The sequence below is a fragment of the Melopsittacus undulatus genome, chromosome Z, assembly GCF_012275295.1.
Source record: "Melopsittacus undulatus isolate bMelUnd1 chromosome Z, bMelUnd1.mat.Z, whole genome shotgun sequence".
NCBI classification, from domain to species: Eukaryota; Metazoa; Chordata; class Aves; order Psittaciformes; family Psittaculidae; genus Melopsittacus; species Melopsittacus undulatus.
The window spans coordinates 635761-653140 of record NC_047557.1 but is presented as its reverse complement, the minus strand read 5'-3'; the positions used below and the strand labels follow the sequence as shown (position 1 = coordinate 653140).

At 42.4% G+C, this 17380-nt stretch overlaps 1 protein-coding gene across 1 annotated transcript in view; it reads left to right on the top strand.

Moving 5' to 3' along the window:
- DCC (DCC netrin 1 receptor) overlaps positions 1 to 16220 on the top strand; it is a 428960-nt gene extending 412740 nt beyond the window's left edge. The window contains exons 28-30 of the mRNA XM_034072648.1: positions 1887 to 2099; positions 14093 to 14235; positions 16131 to 16220. Coding sequence (XP_033928539.1) covers positions 1887 to 2099; positions 14093 to 14235; positions 16131 to 16220 — 446 coding nt within the window. The remainder of the gene's footprint in view (positions 1 to 1886; positions 2100 to 14092; positions 14236 to 16130) is intronic.
- The last annotated feature ends 1160 nt before the right edge of the window (positions 16221 to 17380 follow it).

The following is a 17380-nucleotide window of genomic DNA, read 5'->3' as shown; positions in this document are numbered from 1 at the left end:
GAGCAGCTGCTCTAGTGGAAGGTGTCCCTGCCTGTGGCAGGGGTTTGGAGCTGGATGTGATTTAAGCTCCTGCCAAAGCAAACCATTCTATGATGCTGTGAACTTTCTCCAGTGCTGTTACTTAAGGCCATGGGGCTGGTAAAAGGACCAGGAAATGTCCCTGACCTGAGGGCCAGGAAAGTCTCAACAGCACTTGGGATGTAGGATGTGGAAAAGAATCATAGAATCATAGAATCACAGAAGCATAGAATGGTTCGTGTGGGAAAGAAGGTAAGAGGTGGTGATTCCAGATCAGTTTGCCTTGTCTTCTCCTGCAGCAGGAGCAAAACAGAAATGGCAAGTCCTTTTCTGTGTCATGCGGAATCACAGAATCATGGAATCATAGAATACCAAGTTGGAAGGGACCTCAATGATCATCTGGTCCAACCTTTCTAGCCAAAGCATGACCTAGACTTGATGTCCCATTACCCTGTCCAGAGGAATCCTAACAGTGTCCAATGCTGGGGAGTCACAGCTTCCCTGAGGAGATTATTCCAATGGCTGATGGATCTCTTTTAACTTCTTGCTGCCATCCGTAAAGCAGCACATCAGACTTGCAATCTGTTCTCCCTGTAATTCTTAACTAGTTCATGGTAGGTGTAGTGGTCAGCAAGAGATTTTAATGATTGGTTTGTTCCAGTTGCAGTTCTCTTACAAGAACAAAATAATCCGTTTCTTTGGAATTATTTTTTCCATCTTTATTGGGAAAAGTCTGAATAACTTGGTACAGGATTGTTTCCTGGTATAAACAGCAGCAGTGAATTTCTCTTCATGAGGAAGAGTCAACACTGGGTGAACAGCAGTACCATAAATAAGGGCAGTGCCATCTGGGTGTGTGAGTGCTCATCCTGCGTCTTGTTGTCATCTTATATCCCATTGGAAGCATCATCTCCACTGTACTACACTATCCATAAAATACACTCTGATTTTAGACTGCAAGATTAGAGGATTTTGCATGTAATACATTTCAAGATAACTGTTCACAAATCACCTTTCTCTGTGTTTATGGTGCTGGTGATGTTAGGCAACACTGTGGACCATACACATCCTGTTATGTATAGTTTGGGCACAAGATCTTGAGGGCTGCAGAAATAAAGTGTTTTTCTCTTTGTCTCAACTTTTGTTCTCTTTTGTTATCTTTGTTTTTCTTCTGTTTTCTTTGTTTTTCTTCTGTTTTGTGGCATGGAAAGTCTGTGACAGAGGCTGACACCTAAAGTTTGTTTTAAGAAACTCTGAAGAACATAAGGAAGCTGTCTTTTATATTAGAAGGTTGACATGGAACATTTAAATCTCTGAAAAACTGACTGTGAATATAGGCTAATAAAACAGCAACCTACTGCTCTGGCACACTAAATGTTACAGCTGTCTCAAGGAAAAACAATATTGGTGATTGGTTATGTAGAAATTAATGAAGTCCTTTCTTTGTCTCGAGCTTTTCTCCACTATAACTAGAACAGTACCATGATGCTGAACATAATGAATTTCCATTGTCACAGCTTGTTTCAATCTCCACATGTATTTATGTATTTATTGATTTTTAATACTTAAAAGCACATATTGATGAAAGATAGAAGGGGATAAAAATATGCTACAGGTTTTTATGTTTTGGGGTTTTTTAAAGAAGATGTTTTGAGCTTCAGATGGCACACGGCCACTCTGAAGAACATCTGGTTTTAATTTATCTGACAATAACTTTTGATGGAACTGTTTACACATTTCCTGCACCTTCATGAGGACAGAGGCTGATGCTGTCCCTTCTGTTGGAAATGACCATAAAAGTGGGAAATGGGACATAAAATATACATCAATAACAGTCCTTTGGGGGTTTTCTGACTGTTCTTTTGCAGCTGTTAACGAAGGACCAGCACCACAGCAGCCGCCTTTGCTGCCGCAGACACAGCCTGAGCACTCCAGCAATGAGGATGCCCCGAGTAGAACCATCCCCACTGCTTGTGTCCGCCCTACACATCCTCTCCGCAGCTTCGCCAACCCCTTGCTACCTCCACCCATGAGTGCAATAGAACCGAAAGTCCCTTACACACCACTTCTGTCTCAAACAGGTAAGAGTGATTGGGGGGAAAGGCTCCGGTACCCCTTGTCTGAACCATTGACTTTCAATCTGTGACAAAATAGAGCACAAGACAGTCCCATACCTTGAAGAAATGACTGTAAGTGCTGACAGAGTTGAAACTAGATGACCTTTAAGGTTCCTTCCAACACAAACCATTCTATGATTCTATGTACAGTGACATAGAATCATCATAGAATTACATGATAATAAGCAGGTATTTTATTCTGACAATCCAGAATAAAAATTCAGGGCAAGGCAATAGCTGAAAATCAGAGTTAACAAGTAAGTGATAAAAATGAATTAAATGAGATGCCAAATTAATCACTTGGTCTTGTTTCCAGTCTCCTGTTACGCTGCAGTGACTTGAAACAGTGCCAAATGCTTGACTCTTGTTTCAAGCCTTGCCTTTTGGATAATGAAAGAACTATTTATGTATGCTGGAAAAGAACTGACTGCAACCCACTCTAGTGTGCAAACTACTCAAAAATTAAATAGCAAGCGTGCAAGGAACAGGAAGAAAATTACTATCTGTTTCTTAAAAAGGCTTTAGAATAGTGACACTGTTGAATGAGGCTGTGGGCTGGTGGTAGGGTTAGATTAAACAGCTGTAGTGGAACATTTGTTCACGGGTAGGGTCATGGCAGAGCAAGAGGGAATGGTGCTTTTCCACCTCAATTATCAGTTTGTTTCCAGAGCAGCATCATTTCTAGAGAGCTGGTTTAAAAACTCACTCTCGGATCCAGTGAGTGCATCTGTGTAATGTATCTGGTATCTGCTTTGTCCATCAGATAGGTGCAGTGCCAGAATTGCTCTTCGTGTGAGCTGGTATAATAGGAGTAGCACTACCTGCTTTAGTATCCTTAACTACTCCAGTTATTAAGAAGGGAATAAAAGGGTCTGCATGCTGGTCTCTGCTCCTTTAGCTTTGATAATCTCCAGTTTATCTCAGAGAACCTTTGAGATTTCAGTTTCACTCTTTTCTATTCTAATAGTGCTTTCTGAGCACAGCTTTCTTGCCATACAACATATGTTAGGTCGATGTCTGCAACGAGCAAGCTACCAAAACTTCTCTGCATTTTTACTGGAAGCACCTGCTATCCATCAGCAAGTAATCCAGTTTCTGACAGCAGACAGAAGTAGATAAATCCTTATTTACTGGAGAACTGCTTTTGCCAAATAGCGTTGCTGAATTATTTTTTATATATAACAGAGCCTATTCATCTCTGTGTAGTACTACATTTTACTTTATGGGGATCCAATTCTACTTGCCTTACTCTAGTAAACCTGATTACTTCAAAATGACTATTTGTTCTCCAAGTCAACCAGAGTTTACGGTTTAACCATTATAACTGGGAGGTGTGGTAAATAGAGAGGAAGTCACGGCGTGTTACTTATCTTCATAAAGAATCCTATCATCCTGAAGAATAAAACTGCCTTTTTTTGAACAAGTAATCTCAAGTAAGCAGATGCAGTGTTTCCTACAACAGTGTGTAGAACTTTGCTGTTAGGTAAAATTGAGAACTGAAAGTTTATGGCATGATCTGCCATAAAGCAATGGAAATAAACAAAGTGAATGGTAAAGCAATGAAAAAATCTGTTTTTCTGGACTCTGTCACATAGACAAAAACATGTTGTTGGGTTTTATATGGCTTTCAAACTATTGTATTTATTATTACACTGAAACCACAATGTTCACTTTTTAGGATTGCTTATAGCTTCATTTCTGATCTGCTCCTGGCTATTTTGTGGTGTTGGGAGCTATTTACTTCCCTCTATGTCTGGTTTCTGTTGCTTGTCTCAATGTACTTGTCCTCAGAGTCATTACCCAGACTGATGTCTCCTTTTCCCAAGTCCTTGTAGAATGTTTTCCTTCATAAATCTTTGTTGCTCTGGGCAGTGAGTGGGGTGTGCAGAACTGATCCCTGTCCTGCAAAGGATCCCTCAAAACCAGGTTGCTCTTCTACTACCCACTCCTGAATCCCACTCCTTTGGAATCCAGATCTCTCTTCTTTTCACTGAAAATGGGAGTGGAGACAAAAGGCATTGAAAAAGATGTCAAGAAAGAACACTTCATTTCACCAGCAATACTGAGTATTTATTATGACCCATGAGTATGGAATCTCAACCATAGTTAGGTAACCATTAAAGGGAGATTTTGAAGGCATCTGGATGCCGCATCACTTGCAGTGTTCAAGACTCGGTTGGACAGGGATTGGAGCAACCTGCTCTAGTGGAAGGTGTCCCTGTCAATGACAGGGGGTTGGAACTGGATGAGCTTTAAGGTCCCTTCCAACCCAAACCATTCAATGACTTTACAAAGTTTCTGATGTATTTCTCTATTAGAACAAACCTAGAAAGACGACTGACACATCCCTGCACAGTCACTCCTCCCTATTTCCCTCTGGCAGAGCAAGGGTGGTCCAGCTATCTGCAGCCCAAATGAGACAATTCCCTCATGGACCATCTCTGCTAATTATACCCTACTTAGGGACATCTCAGGTTTAAAAAGCTCTTAGCAAATTCCCACATTGAAATAACTGTTACTTTCCTTAACCTGTGAGACAGAATTAATTAATTTTTCATCATATTTTTCTTAAACTCAAGACATTATTACATGTCCTATGTAATAAAGTAGTAGGGCAGTAAGTAATGGACTCATTAACACTTAAACCAATTAAACCACTCTTTACTTTGCTATCCTACTTTTAAAAGTCATGTTATGCAGGTGTCTTATCCCTTCAGACAATACATAACTAATGAAACAATACTGCAGCATTTAGAAGGGCAGGAAGCAGCAGAGAACCATAGAGATTGATACAGAGATTTCCAGCAAAGACTTTAAAAAGCAGGAACCTGAAATTCAGTGATTTCCCCTGAAATCCCTCCACTGCTGGTTTGCAGACTCTTCTTCCTCCAGTCCTATGCATTTTACATCTCCTTTTAAATAATAGCCTGTATGAAGATGCCAGGCAGCATCCTCTGGTCCTCAGCCAGCCCCATTGCCTGCCCCACAGCCAACCACATGCTGAAGTTCTAGAGCTACTTATGTATTTAGATTATAGTCCTGGAGCTAATATCTAACACTGTCCCTCCTGCAATACTAGTATTTGGATCTTGCCCAGTGAATAAATGAGCACAGGGCTTTTTCTTGCCTCTTTGATTGACCTGATGCTAAAAGGATGTATCTCCTCTAATATTTTATCTATTCACTATATCTGTGCAGTGCCATTGTAATTAGCTGTTAAACTCTATCATATGCTTCATAAAGAAGACATACAGAGATCATTATTCAGTTGTGGGAGATACTGCCATGAGAATATGAATAAATATTTAAAAGGCTGTCCTCCTGGTTTTGGGTCATGACAGCAGCCTAATTCAGAGTTAAATCTGCCATTTTTCTTCTTTTTCTTTTCCTTTTTTTTTCTTCCTTGAGCCCAATAAATTTATGTTTTTCACATTAAGCCCTTCCCATTGATATTTTATAGGAGATCTCACTTTTTCATCACTGCTTCATGATCGAGTACTTGAGTCTCCTAATACTTATTCTTAAGGCGTTAGAATCCAATCCCCACCGTGGCTGTACTTGCTCCCCTTTGCAAATCATACACATAGGCATATAAGTGATTTGACTTAGCCCCCTTTCAGGCTAAATAGAAAATGTTTGATGGAGTGTTGAGCTTACTGCGTTATAGATCTGACATAAATTCCACAAATGGACAGGGAAGACATTTTTTTTCCCTCTCACAAATGAAAATTCCTTTTAGGTCTTAATGATCAGCTGCACTTTAAATGAACCTGAATTAGGAGATCATTTTTCTTCTGCAGAAGCAAGTGTGCGGTGATAGAAAATGCTGCCTGTGAAGTGATAGGGTTTATATCATGTCACAGCTCTAGAACTTCAGCTTTTTCAGGCTCTTTTGTGAGGCTGTAAGAATGCTGCATGTTTTGGTTCTTCCCCAAAACAGTGTAGTTGGAAATACAAATTGTCTAGGTTTAGGTGTTCCTAGAATCACTCAGTGAAACCACAGACCTAAAACCACTTTATTTTACAGCAAAACTGAACTTGATTTTCCTTCCCCCTGCTGAGTGGTAAGGTATGTCCCAGACTGGCTCTGGGCAGGGATTGGAGAGGAAGGGTTGCACTGCAGGTGAAGGGCTCAAGTTTATTTCTTTGCTGCTTTGAGGGGAAAAAAAGAAAGAAAAGAATATAAAAAATCCTGTATTTTCAATATTGGGTGTTTGGGGGCAAAAAAGAGAAGAGTGAGATGAAGAAATCTGTCAGTAAACAACCCTGTGTAAATAGCGGTAGCTGAGTATTACCTGAACATCAGCACAAACCCTTCCTTACCCCGGCTGGCGCACACACTGTTTTCATTACCAAATGGGATAAGAAAGCCTGGTAAGAAAATGAACTCCTTGAGGTGTTTCTATTATTATTATTACTTCTAAATCATTTGTAAGAAAAGAACCAGATAAACAAGATAAGGCTGAAGGTCTGCCAAGCCTGTGTTAAAACCACAAGCTAACAATCAAATAAATAAGGGATGAAATGAAGAGGAAGAAAGGGAATATGGGTATTAAGCAGTGACTCCTGAGCCATAATAATCTCAAATAGCAAGGGTCTGGAGCCTCAGCAGTTGCTGAAATTACAGTGATCTTTAGAAGAGTGAATATAGAGGAAATAAAGACTAATTTTCACTCATGCTGACAATAGACTGCTCCTCACAGGAGCGCTAGTAGAATCACTGCTACACAAGTGCCTTCATTATCAGATCTCAGGTGGAGTGTTTAGAGACAGAAATTCCAAGAATAAAACTTTTGGCTGCAAATTAGGCAAATTTTGGAGACATAAACTTAGAACCCTCTGGTGTAAGACTTGCGCACTTAATGGCTATCTGTTTTTTTAAGTGCTTAATGCCCTCTCTTGCAAAGTGGGGAGCTAATTTGCGAGCGGTGTGAGTGCATTTATTCTGAACAATCAATTAGCTCTAATTAAGTAGCTATATAACCAAATTCTGGGTCCTTTGGGGAGGGAGGAGTTGGAAGTTTACCATTCACAGTAAGGAAATCCCAGTGCCAATAAGAAATACAAACAAAAACCTAAATTTGTTGCTTCTAATTTGAATTCTGTCATTGAATTTAAAGGCAACTAAGAGCTCTTTTGTTAAGAGAGTATAAAAACCTTTGTGGCTTAAGAGTTTGGGGTGTTTTGGTTTGAATTTACATGATGAATGTAAATGGGATTACAGACTTCTCTATCACAGTCTACAGTAAGCAAGGTCTATAAATCCACTGAAAATATGAAAATTATTCACTTCTTGAACCTTTTATTCCAAAATCCTGGCTTTTTGCACTAGAACTCCCTGACTCAAAGGAAAATTATTCTTTTATTTCATAATCCTTTACCTACGACCCTTCCCCTTCAATTTTTAAATGTATTTTTAATTCCACATTTCTTTTGTATGAAAGCACACTTTCTCCATTCAGGTGGGAGATGCATTGACACAGCAGTGCCAGGAAAGGGTCAGTCCTGTCCATTAGAGAAAGCTGGTCCCAGTCCAGTACATTTTAATTAGCATGCAGATAACTGGAGACACCTGAGATGTCTCATTAAAATTGACAGGACTACTGGAAGGTGTAAAGTGAAGTGTGGGTTCAGGTGCTTGCCTGGATAAATGCACTGATTCCTCTATGATACAAATGATCTATTTCAAGATCTATTTCAGTGAAATAATTGAAAAACTCAGCTGTTGGTGAAGAGCATTTTGGCATTTTGAGCCTGATCCATATCTCACTGAGCTTAAGGGAAAGACTCTTGTTGCCTTTGAGTTCTGTAGTCCCATCTACTAAAACCAAATCACCACAGTCCTTATGAGAAGGGCAGGAATTGCAGGCAAAGCTGACCCAATCACGTTTTCTGTTCCATATATAGATGGTCACATAGACTCTTCCTCTTTGCAACTGGCAGTTAGTAAACCCCTCTCAACACTTTGAAGGGTTCCCTTTTCCTGCATGCAAGTCCTCAGGCTTGTACAGAGATTTCTAGATGGGATCTTCCCATTGGTTTGAAAAATGGCATTTCTATTTGCCTTGTTTCTGCCAAAAATCGCTTTCTTTGTACATCTGAAAGTCATAGTTTATTTCTCTGAGGCACATACCCACTTGTAGGCTTGGAATTAGAAGCACGCAGGTTTTCCTCTTCCTTCATTTCCTTCTGTTAGACCCAACAGAATTTATGGCAAAACTTCATGTTCCTTCTTTGAGAGATGTGATTCATTCCTAGGTAACTCTAGACTCCTGATTATTGGGTGTCTGCTCTGTGCCAGTCACAGACGCTCCCTGTGCTGACACAGTAAAGAATTTGGATCTTCAGAGACACAATTTGTCCAACTTCCCTTCAAACTTTGAAGGGTGCTTCCTTCCATAGGTGCTTGAGGGAGATGAAGGAGCCAGCAGAGACTCATCCCTCACTTCTAAACAGCTTTTAAACAGCTGTTACAAAGTGAAATTCAGCTGAAGGGGTGATATGTAGTCTAACCTCTTTGCTGTGAAAGTGTGAAAGTCTGCATGAGCAGCAGATAGGCAGACAGGTCCCTGCAGTTCTCTTGGAGTGTTATCCCAGCTCCAGCTGTATTTCCAAGCTTTGCCAAGTAATAGATTCCATAATCACACACTTATTCTATGTATCAAAACATTGAGAATCAGTCCTAGATCCGCGTCTCAAGGAGCTCTGCCTTCTACTTCAGTATTATCCACTGAGCATCATTCCATGCTCTCTCTCCATAAACTAACTCCTTCAATTTCTTACATTCATCTCCATTTTCTTCACTTTAAGTCTATTTATTTTTCCATATCACATTTTTGCATCGTCACCCAGAGCGCCTATTACACATGAGCGACACAGGAGTTCTTGGTCTTCAAGCTGGATACAGACCCCAGATGCACTGAATGGGAACACAGCACTTCTTGGCGCTGAGTTTCCAGCTCACTATCATCCCTGCTTCTAGAGATGGGCCTTTGAAAAACCTGCAATGTGAACAGAAGAAACCCTGAGCCCTCTCCCTGAAATGAGCTGTTCTCACTTGGCTGAGTACATCATCTCACGTTCCATTTGACATATCTCAAAATAAAATAATGCCAAGTAGCTCTCCCAAAGTACTGCTATCAAGAGGATGGATGCTCTACTGGTTTTACTCGCTGTCCATCATGATAACATATGTCCTGATAGGCACAAATGTGTATAGATTTATAAAAACTGCTGCTTTTTGGCTTGACACAGGATCGCGGTGATGTGCAGTGCTTCGGGAATACCCAGGGTGGCACAGCAGCGCATTCAGCGTGAGCCTTGGGGGAGCAGCAATAGCTGGGATTTGCACCTGGTCGCCATATATTATCTAGTTAATGAGCCAGTGAAGTGTTTAATCACCCTGCTGAGGAAATGAAACCTTTAAACAGGGTAAATCCACCCTGGGGCCGCTCAGAGCTCCACCTGACAGGTATTGTCATCTTCTGCCTCTTGCGGCCCCACTGCCAAGGTATCCTCTGTTGTTAACTCGTGAGGGTCCTGCTGAGCTGGAGAACATTAGAAACCAAAGCCGTTTTAATTTAATTAGCTGCTCATTTGCATAAAGTAGGTTACTTTGCATGTCAGCCTCCTGTGTCTAGAACTCTCTTGGAGAGGCCTGCTTGGTCTTTTTAGCATCCTTTGGGGGAAGAGGGCTCAACTCTTGTACTAATTATGTATTATAGGCAATATCATGGGAAACAGTCACTGCTGTAAAGCATTTGCTGAAGAACTGGAAATAACACCACTCAGCTTAACGAAAATCTCAGCTCCATTTTAGTTATGAGTATTACAGTTTACCTGTTGCTTTTGAGAGCTAAAGGGCAAAAAGATGCACAAACTGAACTTACTAATCATCATTATGCCTTCTCATTAACAATATCCATGAGGAAACATCTGTCTTTATGCAGAAAAGTGTGTCTTTAAGTCCAATTACTACAATTAATGAGTTACATATGAGAAACATGAGTTTTACCACGGGATTTAGAGGATTACAAGAGCAACATACTCTGCATTTCACATGAGATCCTCACCACCACATCAAATATTTGCGTTTCCACCACCCCATGAAAACTCAGCAAGTCACAGTAAGAAGTCACTTGTGTAAAGAAAAACTATTTGGGTCCATTATCTAACCCATAAACAACATCGATGCAATTTTCTACAGTGGCTGTATCTTATTATTTATTCTTCACATTGCAGTGATATCCCAGGATGCAATCCAGATTCCCCGCAACTGGAATAAGATAAATCCCTCTTTTGCAGGGCACACAGGCACTACTAGAATAGAATCAGTGCTATAACATTATAGAATTGCAGCTGTAGCTGTTTGCTGAGCACTGCAGGTGTTTCCAAAGCACTGGGGAAAGAAACACTGAGAATCCACAGTCTATGCACCAGGCCACTTAGAGTTAATTTGGCTGTGCTGGTACTACCTCCTTCTCTTTATGTTTTTTAAATCAGGCTCTGGTGTTTCTCAGTGTGTGAAATACATAGTAAAATACATTCAGCGCATATTTTGGGTGTCAGTGTGTGCACGATCACATACACACTTCTTTGGAAATAAGCTCTTTTTATTAAGAAGTGGAGGAAAAAACATTTCCTATTTCAAATAACTGATTTGAATGTTGAAGAACGAACCTCTGGGGATATCTGTATCCTCTCACTCTGAGGTGCAGGGAAGTCTGAAGGGCCAGTTATTAAAGAAGACTTTTAGCTGTTAAACAGGAGCTGGAAGAGTGAAGGCATAGAATCATAGAATAGTTAGGGTTGGAAAGGACCTTAAGATCATCCAGTTCCAACCCCCTGCCATGGGCAGGGACACCTCACACTAAACCATATCACCCAAGGCTTCATCCAACCTGGTCTTGAACACTGCCAGGGATGGAGCATTCACAACCTCCGTGGGCAACCCATTCCAGTACCTCAGCACCCTCACAGTAAAGAATTTCTTCCTTATATCCAATCTAAACCTCCCCTGTTTAAGTTTGATCCCGTTACCCCTTGTCCTATCACTACAATCCCTAATGAACAGTCCCTCCACAGCATCCCTGTAGCCCCCTTCAGACACTGAAAGGCTTTTGCTGGCAACTCCATCTCAAGAGGGATTTCATTCTCTCTTCTGTTCCTTTGTGTAACTAATTAAAAATGTAAAGACAGTTCTTTGAAATACAGGAAAATGAATCTGCAGCTCTTGTCTCCTGGCTACTGCTGGAGCTGTAAGAATACGGAGACCTGTCACCACTGCATGGATTTGGTGGGATTCTGGGGAGCGAGAGTGGCAGTAGCTCCATGTGCAGCATCTGCCTGTCCTATGCTGGAGTTATTCCTCAGGCAGTGCTGCTCTTGGCTTAGGAGCATTGTTTTCATGTTTTAATGATATAATATAGGAAGGATGTCTCAGCTCAAGAGGGACCTGGAGCTGTTGGAGAGAGGCCAGAGGAGGCCATGGAGCTGCTGCGAGGGCTGGAGCAGCTCTGCTCTGGAGCCAGGCTGAGAGAGCTGGGCTGGGGCAGCCTGGACAAGAGAAGGCTCCTGAAGGGGAGACCTGAGAGCAGCTCCAGTGCCTAAAGGGGCTGCAGGAAAGCTGGAGAGGGGCTTGGGACAAGGGCCTGTAGGGACAGGCCAAGGGGAATGGCTTGAACCTGCCAGAACAGGGGAGACTGAGCTGAGCTCTTAGGCAGAAGCTGTTCCCTGGGAGGGTGCTGAGGCACTGGCACAGGGTGCCCAGAGAAGCTGTGGCTGCCCCATCCCTGGCAGTGCTCAAAGCCAGGCTGGACACAGGGGCTTGGAGCAGCTGCTCCAGTGGAAGGTGTCCCTGCCATGGCAGGGGTTGGAGCTGGAGGAGCTTTGAGGTCCCTTCCAACCACAACCATGCTGTGATTCTATGAACCTGTGATAAGGTTCTGTATGAAAAGAGAGGTCATCACATGGAAATCTAGTGATGAAGGAATCAAATGAGTAATTATCCTTAAGATTCATAAAAAGACCATCTGAGTTTTCATGGCAACTGGCTGGATTTCTGATCAGAGGCGGGTTTTGGTGTGAGCCTGTGCATGTCCCACATGGATGGAGACATCTACCATGCTCCTGGTCCCTGGTCTCACCTCCAGAGCCAAGGATGGCCTCATACAATCCTGTCCTGTGTCTTGTTCCTGGAACACCCCTTCCTCTATCAACATTTTATGGCTTGAGTGTCTCAAGTCATGTTTTTCTCTCTGTGATCCCGTTCTGATGCAGTTGATGCCAACTTGACTTACTAAAGCTGATGCCTTCCTTATTATGTTGCTCATTTTTGTAACAGAAAAAGGGCAGAGAACTTGCTGAAGGTTATAGTTGAGGAAATACATAAGAAAAATCAATTTGTGATTCATCTCCATGATTTCGATTGGTCTTAAATGAGCAGAATATGAATTGTGCCCAATTCCTGTGAGAGATTAAAATCTCCCACATGGAATCTGCCCTGTGCCAGGAAGGATATGATGTTACCTGGTGGGGATAGCCGGTGGGATTTGCCTGTCCCTGGTACGTGATGCATCCAGCCAAGCAAGTATTAGCCTGGAGATTGCATTTTAAAGACATGAACATGAAACTTGCCTTAGAGCACAAGTAGGCATCAAAGTGGATTAATGTTAATAGAGAAAGCAGGAAGAATAAACTTTGGAGACCTAAGTGGGTGACACAAGTGCCAAAGACACTCGCTGGAATGCACTTGGCCCTGTGCAGGTAGTGGGAATGTTCAAGGCATAGCTTCGGAGGAAGAAGACTACACTGGCAGTGAGCAAATTGGAAACTCCTGTCCCCATTTTTGGCCTTGGATCTGTGATGCATGAGATGCACGACCTCAGCCAGGGTTTGAGTGGCAGCTTTGGATGTTAAAGCTATCCCCATGTACTTAAAACCAACGTCTTGTGTGCCCCCATTTCATCTGGCAGCCACTGGGTCTCCAGCAGTGTCTTGCATAGAACCAGGCACCTTGCGCTCATCTGAAGCAGTGTCCAGGACACAGGTTTTACTCTTTGATGCTTTAAATGATTTTAAAAGACAAAACATTTTTAATTCCCTCTGGAAAAGAGCTGAGGCATCCCAACTGATGCATCTGTAAAGGGCAGTGCTTGGAGCAGTGCTGCAGCTGACACCCCTTTTGCCAAGCAGCAGTGCTGCCCCTCAATGGGGTGGGCAGGAGGAACTCTTCAGTCTCATTTTCTCCCTCAAACCCAACATCAATTTGGCACTTCCCTGCCAGATATTCCATCATTTTCCTGGAATGACAGGTTTTGGGGTGTTTTCCCAGGAAAACTTCAGTTTCCATGCAAAAAAAAATGTTTCTTCAGAAGAGCATTCTTCATGGAAAATTAATGTCAATGGAAAACTGCAAACCTGTTGCAGTCTCACCCAACAGCCTTGGGCATCATTTCTGTTGGGTGCAGTGGTGGGGTGTAGACCTGCAATGTTTGAAATAGAACTGAAGAGGGTTTAGAAAGTGTCTGTGATGGTTCTGGTGTTTCTCCTGGAATGATACAATTCCAGGCTGGATTTGTGTTGGAAGGGACCTTAAAGCTCATCCAGTTCCAACCCCTTAGGGCAGGGACACCTTTCCCTAGAGTAGGTGGTTCCAAGCCCCATCCAACCTGGCCTAGAAGAAGTAGTGTAAGTCTGTCTGGGAATCATAGAATCAAGGTTGGAAAAGACCTTTAAGAAGACTTCTACCTTAGTCTCCTAAGAGAGACTAAACTCTCTCTTTAGTTTAGTCTAAAGATGTATGGTAAAACCATATACTAACTAAAGATGTATGGTAAAACCAATAGTAAACGCAATAGTAAAACCACCTGCATTTTGCCTACAACACCCCAAATTTCACTGCAATACCAGTTTTCATGCCAACAGGTTCTCAGTGTGACTCCTGTTTCTTTTTCCAGGGCCTAACCTCCCCAAGGCTCAAGTCAAAACTGCATCCCTTGGCTTGGCAGGAAAAGCCAGGTCACCTCTGTTGCCTGTCTCAGTGCCCACAGCCCCGGAGGTTGCAGAAGAGGGACACAAGCAGACTGAGGACTCCGCAAATGTAAGAACCATCTGTCAGAGCCAACCTGCTTGCAAGGCTCATCACCATTGAGTTCTATTCTCTAACCCTCAACCTACACATCAGTTTTTAGATAACAGTCCATCCCTCCTTACCTAGGGTATTACACTGCATACATTACACTGGTAGCTGTTAGAACACCAGTAAAAGAGTTTTGGTAGCCAGTAAAACTTTGCTGTTGGCTTTAATGGACTTTGTGGTATGGAGGAGAGGTGCGTCCTTCAATTCTGTGTTAATATTATCCATGTGACAGCTCTCACAGGCTCTTCTCAGCACGTTGAGATAGCAGGAGAAGAGAAAAAGGGGCAATAAGTGCAATAAGGGAAGAAAATAACTTTGGCAGGAAAATTTAGTATCGAGTAATACCAGATAATGATGAGAAAAGTAACACTGAAAGGGGAGGTAAGTGAAACCAAAAAGATGGAGTAATTAGAATAATCTTTTCACTCCTATTAAGACTCTGTTAGAGAAGGGACTTACATGACCCCGAAGATGAAACTGTGCAAAAGAAAATGAATAAGGGAAAAAAGAAATGTATTAAATGTGTTGTGTACCACGTCTTTCCATCTCCTTGCACAGGACACTATTGCAGCGATTTGTCCAACATTTTGTTACTGAATCCTTTGATGATTCAACCTGGCTGAAGACAAAATATTCTCTTCAGATATGCATGCAGGGTTTGGGTCTGCTGCTTGATTAATGCAGGACAGCAGTGTTTGATTCCTGCTTGTTGCATAGGTATATCCTGCATATAGTCACAGTAGGATTCTAGTGTTTTGCTGGGAAAAGGGATGTAGGATGATTAAGAGACATGGAATCTCTTACTGGAATAGGAACGGGAAAGAAAATCCCCTCCATGGTACAACTTCTGGCATAAGGAGTAATTTAACACAGGACATTTAGTAGCATGAAGCACAATTTTGGCTTTCAATACCTTATCAAAGCAGCACGATTTAGCTCTCAGAAGAGACTCCTCAAGCTCCACAAGTGTGAAGGCAGTTACAGGCAACAAGAGTGCAGGCAACAAGCTCATCAGGTGGTCAGAATTTGGGGTGAAAGGCTAAAATTTGGAGATTAGTTTTCTTTTAAGCTTGACTCTGCAGGTGCTTTCTTAAGGTGCCTGCTCCATCTCACCTCAGGGGCTGCAGGGCTTATACAGCAGTGCCAGACCTTCTATTGGGCAAAATGAATAAGTAGTAATGAAGTAAATGATATTGGAGCTCTCTCCATGTCTGAAAGCAGGGGATCACTCCTCTTGCTCTCGGTCATGTCTGAGGTCAGTGGTTCCCAAGAATAGGTGCAGTTTTGCTGCTAGTTGTGGGGTTTGCTGCAGATTCCCAGTTGATCATACCCCAAAGGACTGCTTTCCTGCAGCCCAGTTAGGTACTTCTGAAGACTGTTCCCATTCCTCAACTCTCACTGAAGGCTATGGTAGAAATTCCCAACCATGAGCAAGTGAAGAGAAATGCAGCTAATTGCTGGATCAACTGTTGCAACCTCCTCTGAGACAGGAGGAACATGTTTAGATGAATATTTAACTTCTCTTTCAGGTGCTAAAACAGGTTTTGTTGTGTCCCCCCCACCCCAAACATGGAAGGGAGGGAGCTGAGGAGATGGGGACTCAGAGGATGCCAGTTAACATTTCACATTGTTCTAGCATGGCCACCCCTGGTTTTCAGCTCCTGTGTTGATCCCAAAGGGGCTTTGCTAGTCAACCTGTAAGCATCAAGCCATGGTTGGATGCTGCAGGTCCCTGAGGAGGACATCCTGGTTGGGGGTCCTGGGAGGTCCCTGCTATGGGGCCGTGTCCTTGGCTCTGTCCAGGGGTCTTGGTTCCTGTCCCGCTGCTGCTGATATGTGTGTTTGTTCACTTGCAGGTTTATGAGCAGGATGATCTGAGTGAACAGATGGCCAGTTTGGAGGGGCTAATGAAGCAACTCAATGCTATCACAGGCTCAGCCTTCTAACAGCTCTTGATGAGGTGATAATTATCCCGGAGCATTGCAACATACCAGGATTTCTCTCATACTGCCCACTTACACAACCCCATCACAAATCATCTTGTTGCCGGTATCACTCCTTCAGCGCAAGGAAGATGCCTGCAAATTCCTAAAAGGAATGATTAAAACAAAAAACAAAGAAGAAGTGAAGAATAATAATGGAGATGCTACAGAACTTCAGATCTGGCATCTAAAGCGATGAAAGCATGAAGGCAAATGACGTTGTCACCATGGGGGTCATTACTGATGCTACCAGATTGCTCATTTTGATCTACTAGTATTTGTAGAGCTGAAGTTGTCATGACTAACTCATGTTTTACTCCGTAGAGGTTCGTAGCTCTTTGTGTAGATCTAGTCTTACCTCATGCAAGTATGTTTTTAAACATAGACTGTGCCATTAATGAGACAGTGTTGTAGGTCACTCGTTTGGTTTTGGGTTTTTTTAAATATATAATTACTGACTACAAAAACACCCATAGCAGATGATCACACCACAACACCAAAAATTTGGAAGCTTTCCCAACAGCACAAAATGAAAAGACAAATTACTAATTTCTTTTGTTGTCTCTGTCAGTTATCTCTCACGAGAGGTGGGGATTAGTGAGTGGCTGTAAAATTCAGCCACTTCAGCATTTCCTCTCGTAGTTAATGTTTTATGTACGGAAAAAACAGAGAACCAGGAATGTAAAAATTAAAAAAAAAAAAAAAAAAAAGGAAAAAAGGGGAAAAATAGAAGTCTCAGTTTGCATTGGCGGCCTGCTGCCAGCCAGCCGGTGTGCACTTGTGAAAGGAGGATGTGATAAGCAATCTTCTCTGACACGCAGTCATTACATGCTTAAGCTTGTAATAAAACATGTCTGCGGATGAGTGGCCTTTGTGCCAGACCATGATGACATTGGGAAGCACTGCTGGGGCCACCATAAGATGGAGTAGAATGGAAGACAGAGCTGAATTTGCCTCCCTTGCCTTCCTTGCCTTCCTTGCCTTTCTCATCCACCCTGCATCCCAGGATGTCTCTGATGTGATGACCTATCCACCTTGGATGATGACGAGTAGGGGATGAAGAGGCCATTGGTGTGGTGCTTCCCATGGGCAGGACGTGAGCCTGGAGGAAGAACCACAGAGGC